The sequence below is a fragment of the Dermacentor andersoni genome, chromosome 5 (assembly GCF_023375885.2).
Source record: "Dermacentor andersoni chromosome 5, qqDerAnde1_hic_scaffold, whole genome shotgun sequence".
NCBI classification, from domain to species: Eukaryota; Metazoa; Arthropoda; class Arachnida; order Ixodida; family Ixodidae; genus Dermacentor; species Dermacentor andersoni.
Genome location: NC_092818.1, coordinates 125,026,040 through 125,038,599, shown reverse-complemented (window position 1 = coordinate 125,038,599; position 12,560 = coordinate 125,026,040). Strand labels below are relative to the sequence as shown.

The 12,560-nt window shown below is 41.8% G+C and overlaps 1 protein-coding gene across 1 annotated transcript in view; it reads right to left on the bottom strand.

The window, feature by feature from the left end:
* MetRS (methionyl-tRNA synthetase 1) overlaps positions 1 to 12,560 on the bottom strand; it is a 24,591-nt gene extending 12,031 nt beyond the window's left edge. Inside the window, exons 1-15 of the mRNA XM_050178485.3 lie at positions 12,375 to 12,560; positions 11,516 to 11,606; positions 11,350 to 11,431; positions 11,133 to 11,270; positions 10,697 to 10,769; positions 10,488 to 10,603; positions 9,710 to 9,814; positions 9,520 to 9,626; positions 9,096 to 9,212; positions 8,801 to 9,004; positions 8,142 to 8,231; positions 6,194 to 6,380; positions 5,456 to 5,626; positions 3,240 to 3,453; positions 216 to 349 (exon numbers count right to left, since the gene is read on the bottom strand). Coding sequence (XP_050034442.1) covers positions 216 to 349; positions 3,240 to 3,453; positions 5,456 to 5,626; positions 6,194 to 6,380; positions 8,142 to 8,231; positions 8,801 to 9,004; positions 9,096 to 9,212; positions 9,520 to 9,626; positions 9,710 to 9,814; positions 10,488 to 10,603; positions 10,697 to 10,769; positions 11,133 to 11,270; positions 11,350 to 11,431; positions 11,516 to 11,606; positions 12,375 to 12,477 — 1,932 coding nt within the window. The 5' untranslated portion in view covers positions 12,478 to 12,560. The remainder of the gene's footprint in view (positions 1 to 215; positions 350 to 3,239; positions 3,454 to 5,455; positions 5,627 to 6,193; positions 6,381 to 8,141; positions 8,232 to 8,800; positions 9,005 to 9,095; positions 9,213 to 9,519; positions 9,627 to 9,709; positions 9,815 to 10,487; positions 10,604 to 10,696; positions 10,770 to 11,132; positions 11,271 to 11,349; positions 11,432 to 11,515; positions 11,607 to 12,374) is intronic.

Here is a 12,560-nt window from a genome sequence, read left to right as displayed (position 1 = left end):
GTGCTAAAGCAAGACAAGAATATGATGCACCAACTTGCCCACTAAGCAATACTTGTTAACTTCAAAACCTTGGAAGTGTTCATTCTACTGTATATAAAACATCACAGTCAGAAGCAGCTACATGCTGTCACTTTCAACAACAGAGCTTTAGGAAGTCACTGCAGGTAGAACTGCCATATTGCTACTAAAAGGACTTTTAGCTTTTAATGTAGTACCTGGTTTTCGGGACGCTGGTACATGAGATAGAACCTCCAAACATCAGCAGGGATACCGGTGTCCTGGGCATCATTACCAAACACGCCAACTCCTCTACTTTTTGAGAACTTGGCATCTTCATAGTTTAGGTACTCTGACAAAAAGAAAAGAAGAGGAAGAAAGATCAGACACATCACCCTATAAAAATAAGAAAAATACATACTAAGGTGATATGGTGGCTCCAAGATGTTAGAGTTCATGCTGTTGGTAAAAGAATGCGTATACACAAAAAAAGTTTAGGAGTACACAAATCAATAAGCTTTCACACCACTGGTGCCATAAACCTTGACAACGGAACTTGCTTTACAGCAAATTTATGATAATGCAAATAAACTGCAAAGGTGGTATTGGCAAGGAGAATAGTGTCTGCCATAACATAAAATAAAGAAGATGATGCAGCATGTCATGCTCAACTATACAGTTGAAAAGACTGTAAATTTTCTTCTTTCTTTCTTCTTTTCTTATTGTTGTTGTCCAAGGATAGTAAGAAATCCGCACTCCTGTGATAACTGAAAGGCACATTTAAATGTGGAGCTCTTATTCACTTACTGTCTCGCATTTTCACTCTCGTGTCCTAAGCTTTTACCAGAAACCAAGCTACATGTTGACGTTGTGTAAAAGGAGCCAAAAGTCTGCCGTGATTTTCAAAAGAGGATGCCTTGAACCACTGCCCAGAAACCCATACAAATGAAAGTACTGTAAGTGCTAACTACCAAGTCGTAACCAAAGTGCCAATGAGTGGACAATGTGGGTAAAGCTCAACAAGTGTAACAAGTGTAATTGCCGGTTTCCACAGAACTATTACGTCAAGTGTAACACAGCCTATAAATGAAGATGCTTGCTTCTGGCGCAAAGCTACCCATAAGTGCGAATAGAAAACTTATTGTAGCGATATCTGTCATGAAGTGGCAATGCCTGATCGGAATCAAGTACTGCTTGCTAATTCCTTAGTCTCATTAGGAGACAAGGAAGAATGAGCAGTGGTACATTATACAGGGTGTCCCAGAAGTCTTTCCCTGATTACAAACATACAGAAGGCAGAAAATATGACACATAGACACATATCCTTTATCTTGAATTGCACGTGATGTATTCAAGTTTTTATGCGCACACATACTCACTGTTCCTTTATTACAGAGCCCAGTGATGTAAGAACAGTGCAATCGGACACCATTTGCAAACCAACACATGGGTGGAATCGGAATATCACCTGGATATCCTTCGAGCAACGAAAGGAGCACACATCGAAATTTATTTATTGTGTGTGCGTACACAAAAACTTGAATATGTTACCTGCACTTCAGGATAAAAGATGTGTCTATGTGTCACATTTTCTGCCTTCTGCATGTTTGTAATCAGGGAAAGACTTCTGGGACACCAAGTATAACCTTGCAAGGAACACTCTAGCCCAAATTTCTACTCTTGCCCTCATATTAAAAGCCTACTGCAACAAAATTTTGAACCATATAAAAAGCCTAATTTAACATAACGGAGATATATAGAGGCCCTTGTGCAAAATTTTACGTTTTAAATACATGTGAGAGTGCTATGAAAAACTTGCAAAAACAGCTGTTTTTGATACTGAAACTGCAAAAGCACACCGCCATTACCACTCGCTTAGTGATGCATGACCTCTGTCATCTTGGAGGCCACGCAACTGCATAGCATAGATACCGCAGGGTGCCGTGACAAGCCTCCAATGGCAGTGAGGCACTTAGACTACAGCATGCTCTGATTGGTCTCTGTCGTTATCTAGGCATGGCTAGATAAGCCAGCCTGAGTGTTTGGCACTCACCGCTGGCTGCAGCGCACTGAAAAATTTCGGACGTGACATGCTGTGACTTACATCATAACGACACCACCAGGTGAATGCATTAGGTGCTGTTTAAAGGGACAGACAGCTGCTCAGAACATTAATCGAGATAACCCTGCTGATGGAATGATTCCCTATCATATTGGCTAAAACGAGCTATGTTTTTCTCATTACACGTGGATATATATTTTTAATTCATCACTAAAAGTTGCAAAAGATTACCTTTGGCACCCCACGTGGCAAAAACATGAAGCTGCATAGAAGGTCCACCATGTGACCTTCTACTAGTGCATGCAGTTCCTGGTCTTTTTGTTAGTATTGAAATGCAGTATGCTTTTTATAATTATAAGTTTTTCCTGACATACAATGTGCAGATAAGCCTTCGTTTGTAGCAAGCAGAAAAGTAGCGCTGCCTTCTCCTTCGTTTTAAATGAGTTGACTTGGCTCTTCTATCAACAGAACAACGATGGGGGCCAGCCAGCCTTGACATAGATGTGTACTTGGGGAAAAATGCGGTACAAATATAAGAAATGTCTGTAGAACAATGCGAGCTTATTGCGCTAGCTTTTTATTTTCAAAAGTGGTTGAAAAAGTCAAAATGTAGGTGGTTAACCACAGTTACACTCACTCCTGTGAAAACAGAATAATGGGTGGCTTTCACAATTTGCGAAGCAGGCTATGGACATCGCTCACACTTCTCAGAGTTGCAGGAGGAGGGACTCGTACTTTTTTAGAGGCTGCTCAGATCGAAAAATTCTGATTACAAAATATCCAAACGCTCTTGGAAGTAGCCAATACAGGTGCAACACTACTGAGGGTGAGCTTTGCATTGCGGCATAAAAATCTAAGTCCTTAAAAATCAGTTGCCAGTCCCTATAAAGGCTGCTAACAAAAAATATGTAATTACTAGTTCTGAGGCTTTTCCAAGATTGGTTCAGTTGGACATACTACTACTCATTTATAACAAATCTAGCCCAAGTGAAATTTTTTTTGGAGTTGGCCTTTAACTGGTCATCACAAACACTATGAAGGCAATAATTCTTCTCAAGCACAGTGGAGAAGAGGAGAAGGAAAATAACAAAATTGTTATCAATTTCACATTGTGGCTGACGTGACTGACAAACCAGCAACTTCATAATATACTTCTGGTATTAGGAAAGCACAGTCTCACCTACGGCCATAAGATGGTCAACCGACGTATAGCTTTGGTGCGTACCCAGCTGTGTCATAGGAAACACAATAGCATGGAACGGCACGTTATCCTTAGCCATAAACTGGTACAATGTCACTTGGTCAGGCTGCTTCCACCAAAGCTCCCATTCGCTAGTGTAGTTGGCCGTAATGGAGAGGTAGCCAATAGGAGCATCAAACCACACATAAAACACCTGTATAATGAAAAAAGGACAGAAGGACAGCACTTGAGAACAAAAGTAAGCAAACAAGAATAACCATTTGGTAGAGGTAACGACTATCAAAGGGGCTCAGCAACTTTTTATCCTTTCACTACTGAGGACGAGCCAGACGTTGAACCTGGAAACACTCAACTATGTTTCCAGGATTCAGTTCAGACAGGCCCACCTCGTCCTCAGATAAGAACGGTACAAATTCCAATGACAAGCCTGGCTCATCCTTGGTAGTGAAAGGGTTAAGGCCACCACTTTTGTTCTAGGCCGTTTCTTTGCATGTCAAAGAACTAATAGCAAAAGGAATTACGGTAATTAATACATGCAAACCCAAGTTATCGGCCGTAGGAACTTCAATATACAAGCAAAATGAAAGTAACCCTCAATTACAATTTTCGCAGCTCTGGACGCCACACTGCACTCTCCCATGCCGTCGTAAAGTGGCACCCAGCAGCTGTACAGCATCAATGTTGCATAAAGAAAGTTGGCGTGCTGTAGTTGCTAAGTGTGCTCAGCTGGTTGATGGCAGTAGAGCGGCAAGTTGGGCTAGTTGGTGGAGGTTCATCTTGCTGTGCGCATCTTACCCACTTCTACTTCTGCTGTTAGTGTGTTTATAGCGCAGTAACCCCCATATTACAAGATGGTTCATGGCATTTCCCATGACCTCCGCGATCGGGCAGTGCGTGGTCACATCTTCGAGGCCATCTCGTCACTTCTATGGTTACAACAGCTTCCATGAGGCGGCCATTGGCACAACTTGTGCTCGACATGTTGATGCCATTCCCATGGTCGCAACACATCGCCCGTGGCTGTATGACAAATCAGGCAATACTTAAAATGGTAAAATGAACTTCTTCCAGCATGGTCTTGTCTGGAGTCGGCAGCCAAAGTAGCGGTTTGGTGCACAGTCAATGAAATGCTTTGCGGAGGCTGCACGACACTTGAGAAAACTTAAAGACCACTTTGGCATCCAAAGTGAGGGCACATCCTGGTCAGATGTTTTGATTCCTCGACACATAAAGCTGCTTGGTCTACAAGTTTCACAAGTGCACAGCCTTAGAAAAATGTTTAGGTTATAGTGCATTACTGCTTATAGTGTGGAAATTCGTGACTCTGGTAAATTAACATTATAAGCGGCCTCTGCTGTGCTCGCAATATTGTGCGAACATAAACTGCACATTACATTTTCATGCAACAATCATTAAGCCACTCACTGACATCCAGTCCGTCACACGAAGTGCATGAAACCACCGCTATAATGCTGTTCTTGGTGCTGCCCAGCAAGCTTTCCCTGGAGCATTGCAGCACTCCTAAAAGTATTTACTAACATTCATCATTATCATTTTGTGGACCAAGCAGCATCAATAAATAGAATGTTGCATAATGTTAAAAAGCATTTACACAAGCACTGCAACATTATTATTCACACACACAAACCCTACACAAAGTGAGCCAAAATGTCCAACATTCCTCCACATTATGATGTAAGTTTCATACAAAATATCATGCCTTGCTGATACCTCAAAAATACTTATTACCAGCAACCAACTGCTCTGTTGAGAGAACTTCCATGCTAATGGTGCTCTCCCTGTGCCACAGATTGACTTACAAAACGAGACAGAACGCGAGCTATGAAAATGTTGATGTGTTGCAGGGCTTCTGCACCACTCCAGGTACCTTGGAGGCCATGGACAACAAACATGCCACATAGATGACACGCACAATGTCCCTTGTTCGCAGGCGATTTGAACTGAGGAGTCGGCTTGCTGTGCCAACTGCAATTCTCTCTGCAACTAACACACCTTTTGGAACACAACAAAGGCTGTTAAAATTTAAGGAGCATAATTAATCACTCAGATTTGACTTAATATTTGTCTTTATGTGTCCCCTATACTCGGTTCTCTGCAACCATGTAGACTTAGCACTCCAGCTCTAGACATCATAGAGAAAATGTATCGAACTAGTACTATTGCACTATGCTTACCTTGTCCTTATAGCTCTGCAATGGGACAGGCGTGCCCCACTTGAGATCTCTTGTGATGCACCGAGGCTTCAGGCCATCCCTGAGCCAGGAATTCGTTATCACTTTGGCAGTCTGTGTCCATTGATCCCCTGAAGTCTTTTTCTTGAACCATTCCGTAAAAGCAGGCTCTAACTGAGAAAAGCAAAAAAGAAGCTTGCAGTGCTACCTACACACTGCTGCTATATACTTATTAAAGCGAAACAACGAATGAAGCTGAGAGGTCTGAGTACTCACAAATCCACAACCAGTGAAGTTTATGAATATCAAGCAAGCACCCACAGATATACACTCTTACCTTTCAGCACACATATTAGGAACCAAAGCCCAACTGACTATGCTCATGAAGAAGAGATATTACACTTGAGGCATGAAGAACTAATTATCAGTGTACACAAAGTATCAAGAATAAAATGTGAATATGAAATGCTCCAAGATTTCTGCGTTACATTTAAAGCAATGTTTTAAAGAACACACGCAGCACTGCCGCTTTTTAACACATAGAACCAGATGTTCATAAAGAATGGTAAGCTTCCAATAATTATCAGTGCTCTTTATCAAGTTGACTGCGAGAAGAACCAGTCTTATCCACCCATTCATGCATGCACATATACCACACAATAGAAAACATGTAACTGAGCTATATTTGAAGCACAATTTCTCTGATGGTGGTGCAGTCACTCATGAGTACTAATATTATACCTTGGGGAGGTCAATGAAAAGGTGGCCTGATGTCTTCAGCACCGGATTCTCCTTGCACAATTTGCATCGTGCTTCTTTGAGCTCTGTTGGATTGATGAGCTTTGAGCAGAGATCGCACTGGTCCCCCCGTGCATCCTCATAACCGCAAAATGGGCAGGTGCCTTCAACAAACCTGTCTGCAAGAAACCTGCATACAAACAGCCAAAAAAGCAAAGAAACGAGCCAGAAAAAAATTGCGGTTTAGATGTGTGACCGACTTATATTCACAATAAACTGGACTGCATAACCATAACCGGCCAAAGTGAGTTGGCTATTCATGAGAATAAAAGCTTCACAAAATATGCAGAATTGCACAATATGCACATAGAGAATATGCACAATAGATAACTAGACCGGAAGGTAACTCTAAGCACAAGTTAAGTGGCATTCAAGCTAAAGATGTGTATAAACACACTGTTGAACCTAGAATAATGAATGTGGATTATCAGAGAAACAAAGTAAATCTAAAATGTTTTTTGATTAGTAGTAAATATATGCATATAACAAATATATGATGTAACAGACATCTTTTCATGTTGGATGCAACTTTTTTATAACAAGGTTTGACTGTATATAGATCTTGAAAATTTATGTGGAGAATGGGCAACAGCAAGCTATCTACGACAGCAAGTCATAGCACAAACAGAAGTTTTTTATATATACAAAGTTTTATACCATCGAGCCTGGTTAGAGTATATCAAAATTGAGGGGATTCACGAGATAGCATTACGTCACAATCGTTTCATGTAAAAGATGAGCAGCTGCAATGTCTAAAGCCTGTGACCACATATGGCAATGACCTATTGCTTCAACAGAATGCAACTTCAAAACTAAGGCATCTATGACCGACAACACCTAGATGTTGTCAGTGCCAAAGCTATGTGCAGCATGCAAGTAGCTACTAAGCCAACTAATGCAAACACGAGAGTTCAAAATGTATTCCATGGTGTGAGTTGTGATGGTGTGCAAAATGCCAATGCACTGAGCAGACACATACCGAAAATATGTTGCACAGACTGCTTTTCTGCATCAGATGCTACACACACCACGTAAACATACTACATGCTGCAATGCGACACACATAGGTGGGGCACCTTAGATGTTTTGCAACCAATCAACAAGAAAAGCATCTGTACAAAAATAATGCAATGAAATTGTGGAGTAACCCCTGTGCCAGAAGAAGTTCTGGCTAGCTGCAACATTCCCACATCAGTTAAAAAAGATCTGCACCAAAAAGAACTTTTGGTGCACGTGCCTAGATACTGGGAGAGACAAACAGCAGAATCCCACAAGTATTTGTGCATTAAAAAAAGATTCATTAATGTTCTAGAACCACAATATGATTATGAGCCATGCTGTGGTGGGGGACTCTGTATTTTTTACCACTTGGGGTTCTTTAACGTGCACCTCAATCTAAGTACTTGAGTATTTTTGCATTGCGCCCCCCCTCAGAGTGCTGGCACCGCGGCTGGGATCGAACCTGCAACTTTGAGCTTAGTAGCACAATGCCATATCCACTGAGCTACTCTAAAGGATGAGTACTTGTGCATCAGAAGAGGTTGTGGTCAATGGGGCAGGGCCACAGTGACTCGTATGCTGTTAGAAAGTGCACCTTACGGTCATCATTGTGCCATCATTGTGCCTCGCATTGATCGACATATACTGAATGCGCTGGTGGGCGCAATGCGACATAAGTGTGCATCTCCTCTGTACTCATAATTGGGGTTCTTGAGAGAATATTCCCACTTTTCAATATAGATGGCAATTCAAATCATCAAAGCTTTATATAAGCCAGCTCAACTGCATGCCACTATACATATTCTAACCTCAAGTTCTACTCTAATGTGCACCGTTGTTACAGTGTAATTGTAATTACGCAATCCTTCCAGAGGAATGTGACAAAGTTTACCTGTCACAATGGCTGCAGTAAAGCTGTTCCACCACTTCTTCACGCAAATATCCATTTTGGTGAAGCTCTAAAAAGATCTGTTGTGCGATTCTGAAACAACACAAGTGGCAGTGAAGGAGGCAGTAGCAATGAGATATGGGAAAGAATTCATTCCTTAAATGCCACAAACAGTTTCCTGCCTAAACAGTTCAGCAGGCGAAAATTGCATTGGCTGTCACGAAAGCTGTCTCAAGTACATTTCCATTTGACCACAATGAACTCCCTTGGTTAAGCCATGTTTATTTGAGTAAAACTTGTGCCCCTCTTATCAAACCTCTTTCCCCTATTCCACACATCAGTGAAAGCAGGACTTAGAGCACCAATTCAGTAATATCTCTAATGTTTGTTTGTACGGAGTCTGTAACACATAAATATTACACTGATATATTTTCTGACATTGCACTGAGAGCAAAATTTTAAAAAAAAGTTGCTTTTGTGTTCTACTTTGTCTGTTGCGGCTAGTTATGGCCTAAATCCTAATCTGTGATTATCATCCATGAGCACTAAAGTCTACTCAAAGCCTAGCGGTAGTGTGCCCATGCGCATATACCACTGCTCCGCGACCCCCAAGACAGAAAAGTGAATGAATACAGTGCCATTGCAACGATTAACAATCTTACTTTGTCTGCTGCTCAGTTGTGGTCCTCCCAAAATGATCGAAGGAGATGTTGAACCACTGGTAAATGTCACTGTGGATCTTGTTATACCGGTCGCAGATCTCACGAGGTGTGATGCCCAACTCCAGTGCCTTGGTCTCTGTGGCTGTGCCATATTCGTCAGTGCCACACACATACAATGTGTTCCAGTCTCTTATCCGACAATACCTAGTGTACGGAAGACAGTGGAGGTGAGAACAGTCGGGCCTTTTTTGGAGACCACAGCAGCAAGCAGCATCATAGGTTGGGGATTCCTTACCTCGCAAACACATCAGCGCTCAATACAGACCCAACAATGTTCCCCAGGTGTGGTACATTGTTGACATAGGGCAATGCACTTGTGATGAGCACATTCTTCTCACCATTCCTGGGGAGTCTGAAACAGTGAAATACAAAAATGTGATACTTTTTCACACATACAGCACTGGATATGTAGACAACACGCGTTTGAAACAAATAACGGCATTTGATATTTCTGTGCATGAGTGTTTCTGCATTCCACCCAACTGCAAGAGATGTCTACATCATATATGAAAGCTACATAAAATTGGACAACGTACAACAATTCATGGTCATAGCAATCAGATTTTCCAGCTTGCTCAGCAGTGTTACAAGTGGACTGCAGAGTAATGTGACACAATGTTGCACTCTGCCAAATTTGTAAATGTGAAAAGGTCACGTACATAGGCACAGTCCGCTTTTGAAGTTCTGTAGCCTTGTTCCGTGGGTCTGTCCAAACTTGAAAAGCCTTGTCAATTTCTTCTCCACTTAATGTGTGTTCCCTGTCTTCCTGAAAGGCAGCAAAATGAAACATACATTAGACCTGAACATACCGAAGGCTACACTTCAGTTAAAGGCACCAATTTTACAAACCACTGGTGCTGAGACGCAGCTGATGCTTGACCTCTGAGAGACTGCCTCAGGTGCTTTCGGTGGCACGGATGGAGAACATTGCGGTGCAAAGGCCACGAGGGATTCCTGAAAGAATGAGAATAACATACAATTTCTACAAACTTGGTACAGTAAACGAAAAGAGTGGTTAGAAAAGTAAAAGCTGCAGCAGTGCAATTGGTGCTGTAAAACCTCCAAAAACGATTATCTACACAAAAGAGGACTGCAGCTTGCTATGCTTGCACTACAAATGTGACGAACCAAAGCATCTACCAAATAAAACCATCTACTTTATTGTTAACTAGTAACAATTGCACCGTTCCTTAATCCACTAACAAATGGAAGAAGGTGCCAATTGACCAAGACCTCAACATGAATTGATCAAGCAGTCAATGCCTGATCGGTGCTCTTGAATACCACCACCAAAAAGTTGGTTACAGATTCATATTATTTGGCAGGTACATTACCTTCACCGCTTTCTGCATGATGTAAGTAGTCCACAGCAGCCCACACAACATTACTTTTCACTACAGCATCATTACAATTACCAATGACATGATGGGACAAATAAACTTGTTCTAAAAATATATATGGTATACCTGATGTCAGCATTAATCAGGAGCACTGCAATGAAGCTACTAACAGAAGCTGCTGGTCAGGAGCTATTACTTAATCATTAAACCTTAATGAAGACTGTAAAACTTAATTAAACAGGAAAGAAGCCAAGATATCATTAGTAGTTTATAAATGAACAACTCACCTTGAATCCTTTGTAGCCTTCCTTTGGAAGAACCAAGTTGAGTGTTTTTTGTAAACTTGCATTGGCTTCTAAATGACTGAACCATTTGCACAGAGCTTTGCAAGGAACTACTAGACCTGCACCAAAAAGACCACAACACAAATAAGAACCTCTAAAAGTGCAGAATAAAAAAGAAAGACTATGTTTCATATGTTATCTGCTTGGATTACCTGTAAATAAGCTGTCGATAGTCTTAAGTGGCAGTATGGAAGACCAAACAATGACATCGGCAAAGCCAGGACCCTGCACATGACGTGCAAAGAAAGAATAATATATAATATGCTTGTTAGTAGAACAGGTCATTCTGTGACAGTACAGAGAACACTATAATTAAGGAAAAACAGTTGACTGCTTATGAACACGTGCAAGCTTGGCCCCTCATCCAGCACCATAACAGATTTAAGTATTCCAATTAATGAAAGTGTGATCACAGTAGCAAAGTGCTGGCAACAGACTTACAAGTCGCAGAAAATCATGTTACTCTTCAGCGCACAGTTTGTTGCGAGTATTGCATCCAGGTTCAGCACTCAGTAACAGATTAGTAACACTTGCATGATTCAGGGGAACCAACTTGCACAAGCCATACTGTTGTGACATGGAACTTACTTGTACGTCCTTGCTTAATGTGGAATGCTGGGATATGAAACCATCTAGGTGTCTCAAGAGAGCTCTGAGTATGAGCTGTATGCTGTTGTCAATCTTTCCATGTTGTATATGTTCTAGGAGAGCTGTTGCCACAACAGGCTGCAAACAAATGCATGTGAACGTTATAGCAGGGTAATAGTTGAGGGAGACTTTAGTTTTAAATATAAAAAACAAGTACCTGTAGTTTCACGGCTTCCCATTCGCACCATTCTTCGTCTTCGATCAGAAGTGAGTTTTTCCCCGACTTCTCCCACAGAAACCTGGAACAAAGAACCGAAAGTATTTTTTACCTTCGCTCGTATATAAAGCAACTGAGAAACTTAGGTCACAGCCGAAACATATACCTGCATATGGCATTAGCGTTGAACAAAGTGGTACCGTCTTCAAGCCGTAGAACCGGAAGCTTCGGTCTGCTGAGGTAAGGCACAACCTTGTCTGCAATTGAAACATGACTCGCGATGACTACAATAACGTCACTGATGGTCCCCGTAAACTGGCCTAGTTTTGGGGGCACATGCCGGTAATCAGGAGGCACGAGGAGGTAACTAAAAAGGAACTTGGAAAAATAAGTAACCGCGAAGAAAATAATGAATTGGTGCAGGAGTGTAGCGCGTACGTTTAATTAAAGGGACAACTTGAAGCATTCATTTTTGTTGTGCACTTCTTGATGATAGTAAATTTATTGCGGACTCGGAACACTTCGGCTGTTGTTGTCCTTGGTGATTGTGGCGCATACCCACATAGGCTATCAATGCACTTTTTTTTTTCTTTTTCATGACAACTCGCGTGACAGGCATCGCGGGATGCTACGTTGCAGTTTGCGCGTAAAACATCAGGTACAAGCGAAACTACTTCGGTTACCGCCAGTGAGGACGAATTTCTTCATAAATGAGGCCTTGTGAGTATGTGAAACAAACAGCGATATATACTTCGTGCTAGAGGAGTTAATGTTTGAGCGTTGCACGTGTCTGGGAAGTTGGAATGAATGAACGAGTACATTACATCACTTTTCAGCTTCTATACTCCGAGGACATGAAAAAGTACTGCGGGGCAGCTTTGTACCTACATTTTGTCAAAGTGACGCACAAATAATCAATCAGACTACGTTCCAAGATAATGCAAGATCGAGTTTTTTTGCGATCTAGGTCAACGTATTTGCAGGCCACACAGACAAGCGATACGCGGCGGCATATCTTTTTTCACCTTTGACGTTGGCGGTCACAGTCGGCACAGGTTCACCAGTAATCTCGACGAATATCGCTGTTTTGATGCCGTAAAAATTGTGGTCACAGTCGTGCAACTTCATTTTGCCACGAAGGCCGAGCTACGGGCTCGAGTATGGTGAATGCAGCGCTTGGGAAACGAACAGAGAAAGGACACGTAGCGCCC